The 20756-nt window shown below is 46.0% G+C and overlaps 2 protein-coding genes across 2 annotated transcripts; one reads left to right on the top strand and one right to left on the bottom strand.

Moving 5' to 3' along the window:
- Positions 1-872: 872 nt before the first annotated feature.
- Positions 873-4042, bottom strand: LOC135535974 (small ribosomal subunit protein mS26-like). Its single transcript, XM_064962379.1, has 4 exons — positions 3678-4042; positions 1594-1740; positions 1235-1358; positions 873-1062 (listed from the first exon to the last, which is right to left on the bottom strand). The coding sequence occupies exons 1-4, from the start codon at positions 3893-3895 to the stop codon at positions 931-933; spliced, it is 621 nt and encodes a 206-aa protein (XP_064818451.1). The 5' UTR covers positions 3896-4042; the 3' UTR covers positions 873-930.
- Positions 4043-7980: 3938 nt separating this feature from the next.
- LOC135535966 (uncharacterized) lies at positions 7981-16782 on the top strand. Its single transcript, XM_064962368.1, has 8 exons — positions 7981-8191; positions 11390-11480; positions 11726-11834; positions 11991-12135; positions 13445-13615; positions 14668-15957; positions 16068-16466; positions 16609-16782. The coding sequence occupies exons 1-8, from the start codon at positions 8141-8143 to the stop codon at positions 16780-16782; spliced, it is 2430 nt and encodes an 809-aa protein (XP_064818440.1). The 5' UTR covers positions 7981-8140.
- Positions 16783-20756: the final 3974 nt, after the last annotated feature.

Here is a 20756-nt window from a genome sequence, read left to right as displayed (position 1 = left end):
CCATGTTCTGTTATAATCCTCACCAGGCATATCGTCAAAAATAACATTGCGATACGTAACTATCGATTCCACCCCCCCCCCATTACTAACATAAACGCCACAATTTTCTAGGGCTTGGACAAATGACTACACCCCAGCTAACCACATCATGGTTGAGCAAGACATTTTCTAGATAAAGGATAAGTAGCATATTGTTTTTAAACACGTTCATGCTTTTCTCCGCTGACAAAACAACAGCTGTTTCCAAGTGGGCGTGGCAGATATCACAACTGTTCAGTGAAGGACTCCGGTAGGAGACACATGCCTATAATCAATTAAAACGTGGCTATCGAGGAGGGGAGGAGGCCTCTTTTGTTTGCCTACTAACAAATCGACATCTCAACGGTTTCCGGGTCACAGAGGAGAGGGTGGAGGACGGTATTTTTCCCAAATGAGAAACGGCCACGCTGGCCGTGTTCCAGAGCATTGTGACGGACTGACTTATCTACAAATAATAATGAGTAGTTATTTATGATGCAAGGTGATTTGTAGATCAGTCAGTTGCGACTCACCTGCAATGCTGGCTGCAATGTCAAACATTGTTTAAACTTCCTGACATTGGCCGTGTTCCAGAGCATCAAACCCATGATACATTGTTGGTAAATGGGGACTGATCTACAAATAATCATGAGTAGTTATTTATGATGCAAGGTGATTTGTAGATCAGTCAGTCGTGACCCGCATACAATGTCAAACAAGCTCACTATCTCGCCAGTCTCCTCTGAGGCCTCTAGCCAAGGCTCCGAGTGAAGTTTCCCTTAGGTATAGATCCAGAATCAGCTTCCATTCCCACAATCCTAAGCTGAACCATAGTGGGGAAAAGGATAAACTGAATCCAGATCAGAGTCTAGGGCAACTTCACTCTACACTTCCAGCCATCCTCAGTCTCTCTCACTGCAGCACAGTCCTCTTCACCACGCGGCCATCTTTGTCGATGGCAAAGTTATAGTTCTTAGGGTTGTCCAGGGCTTCCTCAATACGCTGGTCCAGGTTCTCCAGGTTGATGAAGCTCTTGGCCTCCTCCTGGAACAAAGCCATGTATGTAGAGAGTTGAGACATTGATGCATTGACATGACACTACAACATTCTAGTTTCAGAGGGAAACAACTTCCGCCAACTTGGCGCCGCACTTGTTTACAACAAGGTCAATAAACGTAACTTTGGCTTTCAAAAGGTTGACCAAAACTCTACATACCTGAATCCGCATGATCTCCTCTCCCTTCTCTTTAACAAAGCTTTCCATGGCCTGCTCTCGCAGAATGGCTGCCTCTGTCTTCTTGACCTCAGCAGCTTCCACCTCTTTCTGAACTCTCAGTTCCCTAAAGGCAGAGAACAAGAGAGGAGAGAGAGAAGAGAGGGAGAGAGAGAGAAGAGGGAGAGAGAGAGAAGAGGGAGAGAGAATGTGAATACAAGACAGACATCATTTCCCATTAAGCTTTATGGATTATTTGATGGAGGTGGACATGAAAGGGGCAGTGAAAAGTGCTCTGCACTACGTAGGGAATAGGGTGCCATTTGGGACAAATCAGAACCGATGTCCCGTTCCTTCCTGACCTGATCTTGAGCATGCGGAGATTCTCCTCCTGGTTCCAGGTCATGAGGGAGCGATGCTCCTCCGCCTCCTGCTTCGCCCTCTCCTCCGCCAGGGAGCCCACCTCCTCTTCATACCTCTTCCTCAGCATCTCCTCCTTGAACTCCAGCCTGACAACCACATCACACTAATCACAACCTCATTCATGGACCACAACATTATAACAGTCTCTGTGTTCCCCATACTGAAAACTCTCCAAAAACCTTTCTTCTGTAAGAGTGAAAGTCACCCAGTCAAATACTGCTTGAGTAAAAGTCTGAAAGTATTTGGTTTTAAATATACTTAAGTATCAAAAGTAAAAGTATAAATCATTTTGACTTCCTTATAAACCAGACGGAACAATTTCCTTGTATTTTTTAAATTTAATTACAGATAGCCAGGGGCATACCAACACTCAGAACAGAATTTACAAACAAAGCATTTGAGTTTAGTGAGTCCTCCAGATCAGAGGCAGTAGGGATGACCAGGGATGTTCTCTGTTTAGTGAGTCCTCCAGATCAGAGGCAGTAGGGATGACCAGGGATGTTCTCTGTTTAGTGAGTCCTCCAGATCAGAGGCAGTAGGGATGACCAGGGATGTTCTCTGTTTAGTGAGTCCTCCAGATCAGAGGCAGTAGGGATGACCAGGGATGTTCTCTGTTTAGTGAGTCCTCCAGATCAGAGGCAGTAGGGATGACCAGGGATGTTCTCTGTTTAGTGAGTCGTCCAGATCAGAGGCAGTAGGGATGTTCTCTGTTTAGTGAGTCCTCCAGATCAGAGGCAGTAGGGATGACCAGGGATGTTCTCTGTTTAGTGAGTCCTCCAGATCAGAGGCAGTAGGGACGACCAGGGATGTTCTCTGTTTAGTGTGTCCTCCAGATCAGAGGCAGTAGGGAGGACCAGGGATGTTCTCTGTTTAGTGAGTCCTCCAGATCAGAGGCAGTAGGGATGACCAGGGATGTTCTCTGTTTAGTGAGTCCTCCAGATCAGAGGCAGTAAAGATGACCAGGGATGTTCTCTGTTTAGTGAGTCCTCCAGATCAGAGGCAGTAGAGATGACCAGGGATGTTCTCTGTTTAGTGAGTCCTCCAGATCAGAGGCAGTAAAGATGACCAGGGATGTTCTCTGTTTAGTGAGTCCTCCAGATCATAGGCAGTAAAGATGACCAGGGATGTTCTCTTGATAAGTGAATTGGACCATTTTCCTGACAAACTCTAATGAGTACTTTTGGGTGTCGGGGAAAATGTACATTATTTTCTTTAGGAATGTAGTGAAGTAAAAGTTGCCATACATTTAAATAGTAAAGTACAGATACCCCCAAAAACTAATTAAGTGGTATTTTAAAGTATTTCTACTTAAGTGGTATTTTAAAGTATTTCTACTTAAGTACTTTACTGTCCTAATTATGTTGGTAACCAGTTTATAATAGCAATAACGCACCCCGGCGATTGTGGTATATGGCCAATATACCACAGCTAACGGCTGTATCCAGGTACTCCACGTTGCATCATGCATAACAACAGCCCTTAGCCGTGGTATATTGGCCATATACCACCCCCCCCCCTTGTGACGTATTGCTTAAACCGACATCCATTGATGGAAAATGATCTGGCGAGTTTGATGAGGGCAAATTATATTTTCTCTTGCCACATTTAAATTCCTTTATGATGTCATATCTTGCAACAATAATCATTTTGAGGAAACCCACATTTAGATTCTAACGTCATTACAAGTTACTATGATATTAATTGGCTCAATAACGTTATGGAAAAAGTGTTTACTGTATAAATACGGCAACTTCTCAGTTGCTGTGATTTTTTTGCTGGTCTAGTTTACTAACCATGGCGGAGTTAGTGCCTACAAAAACACGCCATATTTATCTTTATGACTATGAATGGGATAACTGAAAGCAAGGTAGCTAACGTTGTCTATTATCAGTACTAAAACGGATCAGTCAGACAATTGCACTTTTATGCAGAACTAACTATCAGTAACCTTAGATTTAATCTTAAAATTTTCTCCTGAAACACACCACGTCTGAAACATAAACGTGCATTGGTCTAGTCTTACCTCAGCGCTCTCATGATCAGGTCATATTCTGTGAATCTCTCCCTGAGGACCACCATCTCCACCGGGTCGACGGGAGGTGGCGTTTTGATGCGCCCCTCTTTGGATTTGGCCTTTGGGTCGGTGCGGGTCTTCCTACCCCGGACAGCCTCCACAAGCACGGCTCCACGGGGGGCGAGAAGCCGGATTACCGGGGTACTTCTGGTAATAACTTGAAACATACTTACTGACAATCGACTGCTTACTCTAATAGTTTAAGTGCAAATATTTACCTACAACTATCAATAAAATGCGTGCATGTAGTTAACGGAAACATACAAGTTGCTTTACGAAGCAGCCATGTTGATAAAAGAAATCCCGGAAGAATTCCCAAGGTTACCAAAATAACTTCCGGGTCAATGTCTAGATTGAAGTACAGATAGAACAATGAGACAGATATTTCACCGGATGTAGAAATGTGAAGCATCTCGTTGGCGTTTCCACTCACTACCATATAAGGTGGTGAGAGGAAGTCCAGTGGCTTGAAGTGGGAGAAGATGGATTTTAGCCGATATCTTTCACATTTTCTTATTGATAAAACATTTCATTTCAATACAGTTTTCTGTTTCTAAAACTAGAATCTGTTACGAACAGAGAAGACACATTTTTGTAGACATTACTCGTTACAAATGTAAAACAGAAATACGTTGTTAAGAAGGAGTGCAAGGACACTTCACAGACACGGAGTTCCCTAACGGAAATATGCAAATACTTGCGTGAACGCACCAATAGGCTCTCGCTATTTCATGCTTGTCTCTGCCCACTATGATTAATTTGCTCCCATTAGAAACGACATGGTGTGGTTAATCTTGGCTTAGTTACACACATCTTTGGTCGAAGGGTTTCCACTAAATAGCACAGCCACAACGTCAAAATGGTCTATATCATAAACATTTATGAAAACACAAATTACCTTTTTGGTCTTAATTTAAGGTTAGGTTTCGCCATCTAATGCACATTCAGATGTCATAAATCATCACTGCAGAGCTCTCCCTGTCCTCTGCCGTGTCTTGATTGTATTACTGTTGATGATATCTGGAAATGTGCATGTACACCCTGGCCCATCTACTGTTGCTAGCCCCAATTCTGACTTGTGCTCTGATATCTGCTTCACTGATTTCTGCTCTCGTAAAAGCCTGGGTTTAATGCACATTAACACTAGAAACGTATTACCTAAAATGGATCAATTGAAAGTGTGGGTTCACAGCTCCAATCCAGATGTGTTGGTCATTACTGAGACGTGGTTCAGGAAGAGTGTTTTGAACACTGATGTTAACTTTTCTGGTTATAACCTTTTTCGGCAAGACAGATCTTCCAAAGGTGGGGGAGTGGCAATCTTTACCAAGGATCACCTTCGGTTGTTCTCTCCTCGCTGGTTATCTTCACAAATAATCCTGATAGGTATCAGTCTGGTGTTTTCTGTAATGACCTTAGTGATCACTGTTTTACAGCCTGTGTTTGTAATGGCTGCTCAGTGAAACGACCTGTCCTGATTTGTCATAGACGCTTGCTAAAACACTTTAATGAGCAAGCCTTCCTTCATGACCTGGTCTCTGTAAAATGGTATAGAATCAGCTTGATCCCCTCTGTCGAAGACGCTCGGACCTTCTTTTTTAAACTATTTTCAGTGGTATTGTTAACAAACACGCCCCATAAAGAAAATTAGAATTAAAAACAGGTTCAGCCCCTGGTTCGACCGTGATATTGCAGTTACTCCACCTCAAGAATTGCATTTGTCGAAAGGCTCGGCACACGCACACTCAGGCTGACTGGCTCTCGTTCCTGCAAAGGAGAAATAAGTGCACTCAGGCCATCCGGAAGGCCAAAGTTAGTTACTTTAAGGAGCAGTTCTCTCTCTGTGGGTCTAACCCCAAGAAGTTCTGGAAAACGGTTAAAGACCTGGAGTATTAACCCTCCTCCTCACAGCTGCCCATGTCCCTTAATGTTGATGATGTTAGTGACAAGGAGCACATGGCTGAGCTCTAATCACCACTTCATTAAGTCACGATTCCTATTTGACTCAGCCATGCCTCCTTGGCCGTCCAACATTTCCTCATCAACCACCCCTTCTAATGCGACTATCCCCGATGCCTCTCCCTCTTTTCCCCCCTGCCGAGCTACAAAGTTTCTCCATGCAGGCAATCACTGATTCCGAGGTGCTAAAGGAGCTCCTGAAACTTGACCCCCAAAAAACATCTGGGTCAGATGGTTTAGACCCTATCATCTCCAACCTTTTTAACCTGTCTCTCCTTTCTGGGGAGGTTCCCATTGCTTGGAAGGCCGCCACGGGTTGTCCTGTATTTAAAGGGGGAGATCAATCTGATCCTAACTGTTATAGGACTATATCTATTTGCCCTGTTTATCAAAAGTGTTGGGAAAACTTTCTTGATGTCTATAATATTCTCTCTGGTATGTGTAAAAGTATAACTTTAGACCGTCCCCTCGCCCATACCAGGGACCCTCTGCACACATCAACAACAGTCACCCACGAAGCATCGTTACCCATCGCTCCACAAAAGCAAGGGGAACTACTACTTCAAGGTCTCAGAGCAAGTGACGTCACTGATAGAAACATATCTACATAGGCTTACAGAGGCCCATTATCAGCAACCATCTATATATATAGTCATATATATATATATATATATATATATATATATATACATATATATATATATAGAGGGTTGCTGATAATGGGCCTCTGTAAGCCTATGTAGATATTCCATAAAAAAATCTGCCATTTCCAGCTACAATAGTCATTTATACCAATATAGATGGTTGCTGATAATGGGCCTCTGTAAGCCTATGTAGATATTCCATAAAAAAATCTGCCATTTCCAGCTACAATAGTCATTTACAACATCAGCATTGTCAACACTGTATTTCTGATGTTCTTTTAATGGTCCCCAAAAAAATTGCTTTTCTTTCAAAAACATGGACATTTCGCAGTGACACCAAACTTTTTGTTCAAAAGCTGGAATCGGCAGTTTTACACAGAACCACCTTTGACAAATAATTATCCGTGTGAAAAAGGCATCCCATGGTGTTTTATCAACGAGCTCAATGAATTCCAAACACTGGTGAGTAGTAAACAAAGCCCCCCATCTGGTGTTTTATAATGAGAACTGTCTGGCACTCCTTGTTTCCCTGTTTTACTACTCAAAATATATTTTACTTATTAAGTCAAAGACAAAATTAACTGCAATATACTGGTCTCAAATATATTAGCATAACAATGCTACACAGAACCACGACGGACCCATAGTAAAATGAGAGGCTTTTTCACCATATTAAAACGTGTCCCAGTGCAACATGCCTATCTCTGCCAACAGGGGCCTCATATCTTCGCAAACCAATTGAGCTCAAGTTCTCACTATACCGGATTGACCAAAACATTGCTTTTAGTTGCCTGGCTTGCATTTACTGAATACATTTTAAAACAGATGTGTTTATTTGTGTTAAATTAGAGACAGTTTACTATTTGGAGCACCAGGCTGCTGATGTCATGCAGAGGTTGTCGTTTTGTATTTATACTTTTTTCATAACGACATCGACAAGTTTGATGTTGGACGACAATATAATGTTTATGATGTCGATAGGCGGACTGTAAACCAGCCTTATAGTTGTAATTGTAGCATTGACTTGAAAATCAGTCAAAACCATCTCAAAACAAGACATGGTATCAATAACGAGATGAAGCTGAAACGAGCCACGTCCGATTCTCTACGTGTCCGTTTGTTGTCATTGTTGCAGGCCATCCAGACACAACTCACCGACTTCTGCCGCATTGAAAAGGGCGCATTGTTTTGGTGACTGTCAGCAAACAAACACATCTAATAGTTAACTATTGGGCCATTCTTCCGTGGTTACTACTGTTGACCAAATTAAAATCAAATAAAATAGTTACAGATAATGTTTCTATGAAAGATTGCTATGCCTCAAAGATGTTTTTCTTGTTGGTCAAAAGTTGAGACTTTCAGCTAACGTTATGTGGAAGCCACCTTCAAAACTACAATGTCCTTTCGGGCACGAAAGATTTGTTGTGTTTAGTATAAGATTACAGACATGTCAAACATTGTAAATAAATTAATATAATCATTCTTATTTTTTTTAAATTAGAAATACTCATAATTCAACCCTCTACATGCTTTTGCTCTTCCACTGCCTTAGATGTCGCAGTGACACAGATTTAAACTTTTTTTCTTGTTCCTTTTCAGCGAATCTCCCGCTCAAGATTTGCGGGCTTCCTTAGCAACCGCCTTTCGATACGAACTGTGAAAGACATAGCAACCGCTCTTCGATACGAACTGTGAAGAGAAGTCCATAGCAACCGCTCTTCGATACGAACTGTGAAGGATCTTAGCAACCGCTCTTCCGTACGAACTGTGAAGGAAGCGAAGCGTCCCTGGCTCCGAGACAACAGCAACATGGAGCCTCAGGAGCCAACTTCTCCTGCATACGAGGCAGATGTCAACAGAGTAAGAAGTGTTCATTTTGTTGTATGAACTGCAATAAACAGGCAATCTTTGTTGTGCGCAAAGTTACAGGCGACCGAGGTATAAAATAACAGGAGTTGAGCCGAGACAAATGCGGAACCACCCCCCTTTGATTCACGTTAACTAGCTAACGACGTTATCTAACCGAGATAGCTAACATTAACATTAGCTACCAGTAAAGTGGCTAGCTTAGCTGCCAGTAATACGGTTAACTTAGCTACCTGTAACACGGCTAGCTTAGCTACCAGTAACACGGCTATCTTAGCTACCAGTAAAGTGGCTAGCTTAGCTACCAGTAAAGTGGCTAGCTTAGCTGCCAGTAATACGGCTAACTTAGCTACCTGTAACACGGCTAGCTTAGCTACCAGTAACACGGCTAACTTAGCTACCAGTAACACGGCTATCTTAGCTACCAGTAACACGGCTATCTTAGCTACCAGTAACACGGCTATCTTAGCTACCTGTAACACGGCTATCTTAGCTACCTGTAACACGGCTAGCTTAGCTACCTGTAACACTTATAGCTTAGCTACCTGTAACACGGCTAGCTTAGCTACCTGTAACACGGCTAGCTTAGCTACCTGTAACACGGCTAGCTTAGCTACCAGTAACACGGCTAGCTTAGCTACCAGTAACATGCTACCTGTAACACGGCTAGCTTAGCTACCTGTAACACTTATAGCTTAGCTACCTGTAACACGGCTAGCTTAGCTACCTGTAACACGGCTAGCTTAGCTACCTGTAACACGGCTAGCTTAGCTACCTGTAACACGGCTAGCTTAGCTACCAGTAACACGGCTAGCTTAGCTACCAGTAACATGCTACCAGTAACATGGCTAACTTGGCTAACGTTACATACATTAGTACAGTCACATAGAACAAGGAGCACAGTGGTGTGGGTTTTCTACAGAAACATTAAGTAGGCTAGCTACATTTATTCGACCCATAAAACATGTCACATGTCTTGCCTGCTTTGCCCAAATAGGTATTATTTGGACAGTATTTTTTTAGTGAACGCGTTTCCGGTGGCTTTCTGTTACACACAAGTGTTAGGAGCATGCAAGACAGATAGCTTATTCGATCAGGTGGTCCCTCTGTCTTCAGTAAACATGCGCTGTAACATGGAGATATGGCCGTGTGGGAACACTAACCCTATAAATGTGTGTATCGATGTCACCTTTTTTTAGAAATGTAATTGTTTTACAAATACTCGCCGATATGAAAGATAATGTAGATATTGAGCAAGTTAAGTTGACTAAACTGCTTGGGGTAACCCTGGATTATAAACTGTCATGGTCGAAACATGTTGATACAACAGTAGATAAGATGGGGAGAGGTCTGTCCATAATAAATCGCTGCTGTGCCTTCTTAACAGCACTATCAACAAGGTAGGTCCTACAGGCCCTTGTTTCTACCTTCTTAACAGCACTATCAACAAGGCAGGTCCTACAGGCCCTAGTTTCTACCTTCTTAACAGCACTATCAACAAGGCAGGCCCTAGTTTTGTCACACCCGGACTACTGTTCAGTGGTGTGGTTAGGTGCTAGAATGAGGGACTAGAGAAGATTTTCTCAGAACTATTTGATTTTGAACAGGGCAACACGGTTGGCCCTTGAATGTACACAAAGAGCTAACATGAATCATATGCATGTTAATCTCTCCTGGCTCAGAGTGGAGGAGAGATTGCCTTCATCACTACTTGTATCTGTGAGAGCTATTGACATGTTGAAATCACAGAGCTGTCTGTTTGAACTACTGGCACACAGCTCAGACACCCTGACTACCCCACAAGACATGCCACCAGAGGTCTCTTCACAGTCCCCAAGTTCAGAACAGACTAAGGGAGGTGCACAGTACAACATAGAGACATGACTACATGGAACTCTATTCCACATCAGGTACCTGATACAAGCAATACAATTAGATAAAAATACGATTCAAATACACCTTATGGAGCAGTGGGGACTGTGAAGAGACACACACGGGCACAGACAGACACACACAATAATATACACAATATACACACACGTACACATGGATTTAGTGATGTAGACATGTGGTAGTGGTGGAGTAGGGGCCAGAGGGCACACACTTAGTGTTGTGAAATCTGTTGTAAATGAATTGTAATGTTTTTAAAATGGTAAAACTGCCTTAATTTTGCTGGACCCTAGGAAGAGTAGCTGCTGTCTTGGCAGGAACTAATGGGGATCCATAATAAACCCCAGGAAGTGTAGCTGCTGCCTTGACAGGAACTAATGGGGATCCATAATAAACCCCAGGAAGAGCAGCTGCTGTCTTGGCAGGAACTAATGGGGATCCATAATAAACCCCAGGAAGAGCAGCTGCTGTCTTGGCAGGAACTAATGGGGATCCATAATAAACCCCAGGAAGAGTAGCTGCTGTCTTGGCAGGAACTAATGGGGATCCATAATAAACCCCAGGAAGTGTAGCTGCTGCCTTGACAGGAACTAATGGGGATCCATAATAAACCCCAGGAAGAGTAGCTGCTGCCTTGGCAGGAACTAATGGGGATCCATAATAAACCCCAGGAAGAGTAGCTGCTGTCTTAGCAGGAACTAATGGGGATCCATAATAAACCCCAGGAAGTGTAGCTGCTGCCTTGACAGGAACTAATGGGGATCCATAATAAACCCCAGGAAGAGCAGCTGCTGTCTTGGCAGGAACTAATGGGGATCCATAATAAACCCCAGGAAGAGTAGCTGCTGTCTTGGCAGGAACTAATGGGGATCCATAATAAACCCCAGGAAGTGTAGCTGCTGCCTTGACAGGAACTAATGGGGATCCATAAGAAACCCCAGGAAGAGTAGCTGCTGCCTTGACAGGAACTAATGGGGATCCATAATAAACCCCAGGAAGAGTAGCTGCTGCCTTGACAGGAACTAATGGGGATCCATAATAAATACAACATACAAATAAGGACCTTCCTGTGTTTCCAACTAGCCAGTCAACATAACCTTTCAGCTAATTAGGTTGCTGGAGCTGTCACCCTCAGGTCTATCACCGAGTAGAAGGGAAGTCATCCAGCTGCTGTCTATGATCCACAATACTAATACTCCTATGTTCTGAACATGAACTGTTGTTTGAAGAGTTACAGTTTTATTCTGTAATGTTGCGGTTTTATTGAGGAGTTGTTGTTTTGTTGCTTTTTTTTTTCTCCAGAGGACCGAGTCATGGTTCCATCTCCCAGCAGAAGAGGACAGGAGTCAGTACCTGGGTCTGGGTAAGACACGAGTCCACCGTGCTATGGAGGGTCAGTCTCAGCACTGTGCCAACCATACGTACAGACACACTTTCATCATGACAAGGCACTGGCAACTCCCAACAACTTGATGACAGTTTTTTGCTCTTTGAAACGAGCTGTCTGCCTGTGTCTTCTGTTCTGTTTTGTAACATGGGTCTCACCGATGAATTAATCACCAGCAATGATAGAGATAACATGTCGTTGTTTTTAATATGTTGACTTTTTTAAAATTATTATTATTATTTTTTCATTAGAATTTCAGGACAGCTGTCTGTCACCTGCCCTTGCTCTGCTACCAGAGTATGACTTCTCGGGATACTCTCTCTTCCAACAAACAACAGACTTAGAGTTTGCCCCTTTAAGGTAAACGCTTTCGTCATTAGAAAAATAAAACTGTTTATTAAAATAATAGTTTCATTACTATAAGGAACAAAGGTCACTATATCAGCATGAATAGTTTTAGGTTATTGAATAGTTACCCATGCTTGTGTTATGCACATCTCCTGTTTGTCTTGTCAGGGGGTCTCCAGACGTGTCTGTAGCCTCCGACAGGTTTCTGATACCACAGGCCAAGAAGGGCAGTAGCGGCGTTGTCCAGCCGTCAGACCCTCAGCATTCCTCTCTGTCCCAGCATCCTCTAGCCTACAACTCCACCCTGTCTGAGGTCAGCTGATCTTTCTCTACCTGTAACCTTCATATAGTAACCAATGCTTGCTACTTCTTGTCCCTCTTACTGTGCTAGCCTGCCAAATGGAGCTAACACCACCAGATCACAGAGCTAAATGTAGCCAACACCACCAGATCACAGAGCTAAATGTAGCCAACACCACCAGATCACAGAGCCAACACCACCAGATCACAGAGCTAAATGTAGCCAACACCACCAGATCACAGAGCCAACACCACCAGATCGCAGAGCTAAATGTAGCTAACATCACCAGATCGCAGAGCTAAATGTAGCCAACACCACCAGATCACAGAGCCAACACCACCAGATCGCAGAGCTAAATGTAGCTAACATCACCAAATCACAGAGCTAAATGTAGCCAACACCACCAAATCACAGAGCTAAATGTAGCCAACACCACCAGATCACAAAGCTAAATGTAGCCAACACCACCAGATCACAAAGCTAAATGTAGCCAACACCACCAGATCACAGAGATAAATGTAGCCAACACCACCAAATCACAGAGCCAACACCACCAGATCACAGAGCCAACACCACCAGATCACAGAGCCAACACCACCAGATCACAGAGCCAACACCACCAGATCACAGAGCCAACACCACCAGATCACAGAGCCAACACCACCAGATCACAGAGCCAACACCACCAGATCACAGAGCCAACACCACCAGATCACAGAGCCAACACCACCAGATCACAGAGCCAACACCACCAGATCACAGAGATAAATGTAGCCAACACCACCAGATCACAGAGATAAATGTAGCCAACACCACCAAATCACAGAGCCAACACCACCAGATCACAGAGCCAACACCACCAGATCACAGAGCCAACACCACCAGATCACAGAGCTAACACCGTCAGAGGAAACAAAGAATAAACAGAAAATAAACATTGTCTGGTGATATTGTTTAGTGGATCTGGTAGCAACAAGACAATTATAATAATAATTTAGGGAGTGTTTATATTTGTCCTGTTAGACACTGGTACAAGTGTGTATTGGAAATGTGGTTCTCGCATATCCCAACTCCCCCTTAGACACCCCTAGGTAGTGGGGCCAGGGTCACCATTGTCACAAGCGCCCCTGAAGCAATTAGGGTTTAGTGCCTTGCTGAAGGGCACAAGTGACATATTTTTCCTCTTGTCTGCTCTGGGATTCAAACCAGCGACTTTTCACCTACTGGCCCAATGCTCTAATCTCGAGGCTACCTGCTGCCCCAATTAGTGTCCATGGCTGGTTTGTTTTGTGTTTGGTACGATTTATGCTTTCTGTCACAGCACCCTCTGGGTCACACCTCCACCCTGTCTCGGTCGGAGGAGAGGGCCAGTAGCTGCTGCTCCCTCTCCGAACACAGCATGTCCCCTGGTGACGGGTTGGGACAGCCAGGGGAGGACCGCTACCCAGCCACCGTCAGGGATAACGAGGGGCAGAAGACTCATCGTTCTGGGGTACTGGCCGGGGGCAGATCTATATTATACTATATGTATACTGTGTAAATTCTGTGTATATTGTGTCTCTATATTTTCTCTAATGCTGGCATTTTTATTTATTTATTTAAAATTTTTTTTTTTTAACCTTTATTTAACTTGGCAAGTCAGTTAAAAACAGATTCTTATTTTCAATGACGGCCTAGGAACAGTGGGTTAACTGCCTGTTCAGTGGCAGAACGCCAGATTTGTACCTTGTCAGCTTGGGGATTTGAACTTGCAACCTTTCGGTTACTAGTCCAACGCTCTAACCACTAGGCTACCCTGCCGTCCCTACACTCTAACCACTAGGCTACCCTGCCGCCCCTACACTCTAACCACTAGGCTACCCTGCCATCCCTCCACTCTAACCACTAGGCTACCCTGCCTCCCCTACGCTCTAACCACTAGGCTACCCTGCCACCTCTACGCTCTAACCACTAGGCTACCCTGCCACCTCTACACTCTAACCACTAGGCTACCTGCCGCCTCTACACTCTAACCACTAGGCTACCCTGCCACCTCTACTCTCTAACCACTAGGCTACCCTGCCGCCTCTACACTCTAACCACTAGGCTACCTGCTGCCTCTACACTCTAACCACTAGGCTACCCTGCCACCTCTACACTCTAACCACTAGGCTACCTGCCGCCTCTACACTCTAACCACTAGGCTACCCTGCCGCCTCTACACTCTAACCACTAGGCTACCTGCCGCCTCTACACTCTAACCACTAGGCTACCCTGCCGCCTCTACACTCTAACCACTAGGCTACCCTGCCGCCTCTACACTCTAACCACTAGGCTACCCTGCCGCCTCTACACTCTAACCACTAGGCTACCCTGCCGCCTCTACACTCTAACCACTAGGCTACCCTGCCGCCTCTACACTCTAACCTCTAGGCTACCCTGCCGCCTCTACACTCTAACCACTAGGCTACCCTGCCGCCCTGCATTACCATATCACCAAGTAAAATTCTGTGTATATGTAAATGTCCTCGGCGAATGAAGGCGGTTTCTGATTCTGATCACTAGACACGTACCAGTCTCCTTGACCCAGACAGACCTCTGGCCGTGCCCCCTGACGACCACGCTTCGTTCCTCAGCGGGGACATCCCTGTCAGAAAGCTGCTGGATCTGCTCCAGAAGGACGTTGGCATGCCCAGCGGTAGCAGCAGTGCCGTCTCCTCTGCCTCTGAGACCTCTCTCAACAGGACTAACTTCTTTGGGGGAGAATGCAGGAGTGACAGCTGTGTTTCCAAACCAGATGGCTTGAGAGAAGAGAGGGATGTGAGCCAAAGAGCGCTGCCTGACGTCTCACCTGAGCTGCTGCCTGACGTCTCACCGCCAGTCACAGGGAGAAGAGAAGGCCCTCAAGGAGGAGCCTCCGTCTCACCTGAGAAGACGGAGAAACTCAAAAGTAAACAGTCTTCACGGATGTCTGAAATTTCCAACATCACCCTCCGTTCCCTGAGCAGCCAGCCGGAAGAAAGCAGTAATGCGTCCCGCAGGCAGCTCTGCTCGGAGCTCGAGAGGAGTCTGGACTCTGAGCCTGGAGCAGAGACCCAGGGAGGTACCAGCCGTGGGCCCATACCCTCCTTACACAGTGAAGTCAACACACCTGACATTGTCACCAATACACCTAATGTTTCAACCACTGGATCCACCAAAGGGAGGTTGAGCGTGACCAGAGGGCTACGGGCCAGTGTGTTAGGGCCAGGGGCTGGGGTCGGAGCCCAGTTTTCAGCAGGGTTCAGTGTGGAGCGAGGCCATAGGGAGAGAGACCTCTGGTCCTCAGGGAACCAGACAGGCATAGAACCAGACGTCTCGTTCCTGAGCCTTCTCCCTCGGCCCGTGTCCCAGTCCACCCCAGGTGTGTTCCTCCACGCTCCAGTCAGATCCAGCACTAAGCGGTCTGCCCTCAGCTTTAACATGGAGGTCTCTCAGCGCTCCTCAGGCTCCAGAGTCTCCTCCCAGCCCCAGCCTGCTGTAGACACCCTGCCTGATAGCGCCACCCCTGTCCGGGACCCCCCTCCGCCTGCCAGAGAGACAGTACAGGAGCCCTCGGGAAGAGGCCACCATTCTCTCCCCAGTCTTAACTACCTACAGAAGGTTGATGCCTGGAAGGCCAACCAAAGTTCAAACAAGATGTCGTTCTATGACAACTTGTCTCTTCAGGGCTTCTCCGGGGTCTCTCCCAAGCAGAAGGCCTACGATGCAGTCTCTGACTCTCTGACCCGTATGTTGACTGTTCCACAGCTGGGCAACAGACCCTCAGCATGTGTGAATCTGGACCCTCCTCCCCTAGCAGAGGGGAGGCAGCAGGTAGTGGTCTTCCTGAGAGAGAGGACACAGCAGGGCCTGTAGGAGGGCCATCCCCCCTGGGCAGGTCTCAGTCCCACTCCTCCCTCAACACAGTGGTCACGTCTATCCAGAGAGCTCAGCGTGCACAGACACACACTGACCAGGACAGCAGCCAGACACAGCCAGAGGAGGAGAGTGCTACAGGGCAGCCCAGGGTGTTGGAGAGGAGCCGGGGAGGGTCAGGGTCAGACAGGGTTCAGTCAGGAGGTGGACCTGAACAGCCCAGTGGTGCTCCAACCGAGCCCTCTCCCTTCATCAGCCTGGGACGCTTCAATAACGTGTCATCAAAGCGAGACGTCCTCTCCAGCTCCCAGGACAGTGGCCACAGTGGGCAAAACTTTGAGGTGTCCGTCAGGGCTGCTTCTTCTTCTGTGGTCAGTCTGGAGGTGGATAACTATGCCCCGTACTGGTCCTCCAAACCATCCTCACCACACAGGGAGAGGGAGCTCAACATTGAAGAAAGGATTCCGGTAAGACTCATTTTACAACTTATGTGAGGAGGGATGCTGTTCAATGTCGGCTGCTCTGTTGATCTGAAAATAACAGCATATCTATACAATGACATATTCTCATAGATTCACTGTATATGACTGTTTTGATTCTGACCTGCAGATGTACCTTCACAACCTTGGGATCGACCAGTCTCCTTCTACGATCCTCAATCCCTTTGGACCTCGAGGGCCAATCAGAGAGCCAGAGTTCTCTCCCACTGATCTGTGCACCGTAAAGGGATCCACAGCCACTGGCACGCCAACCAAGAGCACACAGCCTTCTGAAGGTAGGTAGGTAGGTAGGTAACCATCCTAAAGGACAGTCTTCTGATGGTAGGTAGGTAGGTAGGTAGGTAACCATCCTAAAAGACAGTCTTCTGATGGTAGGTAGGTAACCATCCTAAAGGACAGCCTTCTGAAGGTAGGTAGGTAAGTAACCATCCTAAAGGACAGCCTTCTGATGGTAGGTAGGTAGGTAGGTAACCATCCTAAAGGACAGCCTTCTGATGGTAGGTAGGTAACCATCCTAAATGACAGCCTTCTGATGGTAGGTAGGTAGGTAACCATCCTAAAGGACAGCCTTCTGATGGTAGGTAGGTAGGTAACCATCCTAAAGGACAGCCTTCTGATGGTAGGTAGGTAGGTAACCATCCTAAAGGACAGCCTTCTGATGGTAGGTAGGTAACCATCCTAAAGGACAGCCTTCTGATGGTAGGTAGGTAACCATCCTAAAGGACAGCCTTCTGATGGTAGGTAGGTAACCATCCTAAAGGACAGCCTTCTGATGGTAGGTAGGTAACCATCCTAAAGGACAGCCTTCTGATGGTAGGTAGGTAACCATCCTAAAGGACAGCCTTCTGATGGTAGGTAGGTAACCATCCTAAAGGACAGCCTTCTGATGGTAGGTAGGTAACCATCCTAAAGGACAGTCTTCTGATGGTAGGTAGGTAGGTAACCATCCTAAAGGACAGCCTTCTGATGGTAGGTAGGTAACCATCCTAAAGAACAGCCTTCTGATGGTAGGTAGGTAGGTAACCATCCTAAAGGACAGTCATCTGATGGTAGGTAGGTAGGTAGGTAACCATCCTAAAGGACAGCCTTCTGATGGTAGGTAGGTAGGTAACCATCCTAAAGGACAGCCTTCTGATGGTAGGTAGGTAGGTAGGTAGGTAGGTAGGTAGGTAGGTAACCCATCCTAAAGGACAGCCTTCTGATGGTAGGTAGGTAAACATCATAAAGGACAGCCTTCTGATGGTAGGTAGGTTGGTAGGTAACCATCCTAAAAGACAGTCTTCTGATGGTAGGTAGGTAGGTAACCATCCTAAAGGACAGCCTTCTGATGGTAGGTAGGTAGGTAACCATCCTAAAGGACAGCCTTCTGATGGTAGGTAGGTAGGTAACCATCCTAAAGGACAGCCTTCTGATGGTAGGTAGGTAGGTAGGTAGGTAGGTAGGTAGGTAACCCATCCTAAAGGACAGCCTTCTGATGGTAGGTAGGTAGGTAACCATCCTAAAGGACAGTCTTCTGATGGTAGGTAGGTAACCATCCTAAAGGACAGCCTTCTGATGGTAGGTAGGTAGGTAACCATCCTAAAGGACAGCCTTCTGATGGTAGGTAGGTAGGTAACCATCCTAAAGGACAGCCTTCTGATGGTAGGTAGGTAGGTAACCATCCTAAAGGACAGCCTTCTGATGGTAGGTAGGTAGGTAGGTAGGTAGGTAGGTAGGTAGGTAAACCCATCCTAAAGGACAGCCTTCTGATGGTAGGTAGGTAAACATCATAAAGGACAGCCTTCTGATGGTAGGTAGGTAGGTAACCCATCCTAAAGGACAGCCTTCTGATGGTAGGTAGGTAACCATCCTAAAGGACAGCCTTCTGATGGTAGGTAGGTAGGTAGGCAACCCATTCTAAAGGACAGTCTTCTGATGGTAGGTAGGTAACCATCCTAAAGGACAGCCTTCTGAAGGTAGGTAGGTAACCATCCTAAAGGACAGCCTTCTGATGGTAGGTAGGTAGGTAGGTAACCATCCTAAAGGACAGCCTTCTGATGGTAGGTAACCATCCTAAAGGACAGTCTTCTGATGGTAGGTAGGTAGGTAACCATCCTAAAGGACAGCCTTCTGATGGTAGGTAGGTAGGTAACCATCCTAAAGGACAGCCTTCTGATGGTAGGTAGGTAGGTAGGTAGATAGGTACCCATCCTAAAGGACAGCCTTCTGATGGTAGGTAGGTAGGCAACCCATTCTAAAGGACAGTCTTCTGATGGTAGGTAGGTAACCATCCTAAAGGACAGCCTTCTGAAGGTAGGTAGGTAGGTAACCATCCTAAAGGACAGCCTTCTGATGGTAGGTAGGTAGGTAACCATCCTAAAGGACAGCCTTCTGATGGTAGGTAGGTTGGTAGGTAACCATCCTAAACGACAGCCTTCTGATGGTAGGTAGGTAGGTAACCCATCCTAAAAGACAGCCTTCTGATGGTAGGTAGGTAGGTAGGTAGGTAGGTAAACATCATAAAGGACAGCCTTCTGATGGTAGGTAGGTAGGTAACCATCCTAAAGGACAGCCTTCTGATGGTAGGTAGGTAACCATCCTAAAGGACAGCCTTCTGATGGTAGGTAGGTAACCATCCTAAAGGACAGCCTTCTGATGGTAGGTAGGTAGGTAACCATCCTAAAGGACAGCCTTCTGATGGTAGGTAGGTAGGTAGGTAGGTACCCATCCTAAAGGACAGCCTTCTGATGGTAGGTAGGTAGGTAGGTAGGTAGGCAACCCATTCTAAAGGACAGTCTTCTGATGGTAGGTAGGTAACCATCCTAAAGGACAGCCTTCTGATGGTAGGTAGGTAGGTAGGTAGCCATCCTAAAGGACAGCCTTCTGATGGTAGGTAGGTAGGTAACCCATCCTGAAGGACAGCCTTCTGGTGGTAGGTAGGTAGGTAACCATCCTAAAGGACAGCCTTCTGATGGTAGGTAGGTTGGTAGGTAACCATCCTAAACGACAGCCTTCTGATGGTAGGTAGGTAGGTAACCCATCCTAAAGGACAGCCTTCTGATGGTAGGTAGGTAGGCAACCCATTCTAAAGGACAGTCTTCTGATGGTAGGTAGGTAACCATCCTAAAGGACAGCCTTCTGATGGTAGGTAGGTAGGTAGGTAACCATCCTAAAGGACAGCCTTCTGATGGTAGGTAGGTTGGTAGGTAACCATCCTAAACGACAGCCTTCTGATGGTAGGTAGGTAGGTAACCCATCCTAAAGGACAGCCTTCTGATGGTAGGTAGGTAGGCAACCCATCCTAAAGGACAGCCTTCTGATGGTAGGTAGGTAGGTAACCATCCTAAAGGACAGCCTTCTGATGGTAGGTAGGTAGGTAACCATCCTAAAGGACAGCCTTCTGATGGTAGGTAGGTAGGTAACCCATCCTAAAGGACAGTCTTCTGATGGTAGGTAGGTAGGTAACCATCCTAAAGGACAGCCTTCTGATGGTAGGTAGGTAGGTAACCATCCTAAAGGACAGCCTTCTGATGGTAGGTAGGTAACCATCCTAAAGGACAGCCTTCTGATGGTAGGTAGGTAGGTAACCATCCTAAAGGACAGCCTTCTGAAGGTAGGTAGGTAGGTAACCATCCTAAAGGACAGCCTTCTGATGGTAGGTAGGTAGGTAACCATCCTAAAGGACAGCCTTCTGATGGTAGGTAGGTAGGTAGGTAACCATCCTAAAGGACAGTCTTCTGATGGTAGGTAGGTAGGTAACCATCCTAAAGGACAGCCTTCTGATGGTAGGTAGGTAGGTAGGTAGGTAACCATCCTAAAGGACAGCCTTCTGATGGTAGGTAGGTAGGTAACCATCCTAAAGGACAGCCTTCTGATGGTAGGTAGGTAGGTAACCATCCTAAAGGACAGCCTTCTGATGGTAGGTAGGTAGGTAACCATCATAAAGGACAGCCTTCTGATGGTAGGTAGGTAGGTAACCATCCTAAAGGACAGTCTTCTGATGGTAGGTAGGTAGGTAGGTAGGTAGGTAACCATCCTAAAGGACAGCCTTCTGATGGTAGGTAGGTAGGTAACCATCCTAAAGGACAGCCTTCTGATGGTAGGTAGGTAGGTAACCATCCTAAAGGACAGCCTTCTGATGGTAGGTAGGTAGGTAGGTAACCATCCTAAAGGACAGTCTTCTGATGGTAGGTAGGTAGGTAACCATCCTAAAGGACAGCCTTCTGATGGTAGGTAGGTAGGTAGGTAGGTAACCATCCTAAAGGACAGCCTTCTGAT

The sequence above is a fragment of the Oncorhynchus masou genome, unplaced genomic scaffold, assembly GCF_036934945.1.
Source record: "Oncorhynchus masou masou isolate Uvic2021 unplaced genomic scaffold, UVic_Omas_1.1 unplaced_scaffold_539, whole genome shotgun sequence".
NCBI lineage: Eukaryota > Metazoa > Chordata > Actinopteri > Salmoniformes > Salmonidae > Oncorhynchus > Oncorhynchus masou.
This window is presented reverse-complemented; position numbering and strand designations above follow the sequence as displayed.

Coding starts and splice junctions, on each gene's coding strand:
- LOC135535974 (XM_064962379.1), bottom strand. CDS start 3,895: ATGTTTCAAGTTATTACCAGAAGTACCCCGGTAATCCGGCTTCTCGCC. Junction 1,741..3,677: donor CTGATCATGAGAGCGCTGAG/GTAAGACTAGAC, acceptor TGTGGTTGTCAG/GCTGGAGTTCAAGGAGGAGA. Junction 1,063..1,234: donor AGGAGATCATGCGGATTCAG/GTATGTAGAGTT, acceptor GCTTTGTTCCAG/GAGGAGGCCAAGAGCTTCAT.
- LOC135535966 (XM_064962368.1), top strand. CDS start 8,141: ATGGAGCCTCAGGAGCCAACTTCTCCTGCATACGAGGCAGATGTCAAC. Junction 8,192..11,389: donor ACGAGGCAGATGTCAACAGA/GTAAGAAGTGTT, acceptor TTTTTTCTCCAG/AGGACCGAGTCATGGTTCCA. Junction 13,616..14,667: donor AGAAGACTCATCGTTCTGGG/GTACTGGCCGGG, acceptor TCTGATCACTAG/ACACGTACCAGTCTCCTTGA.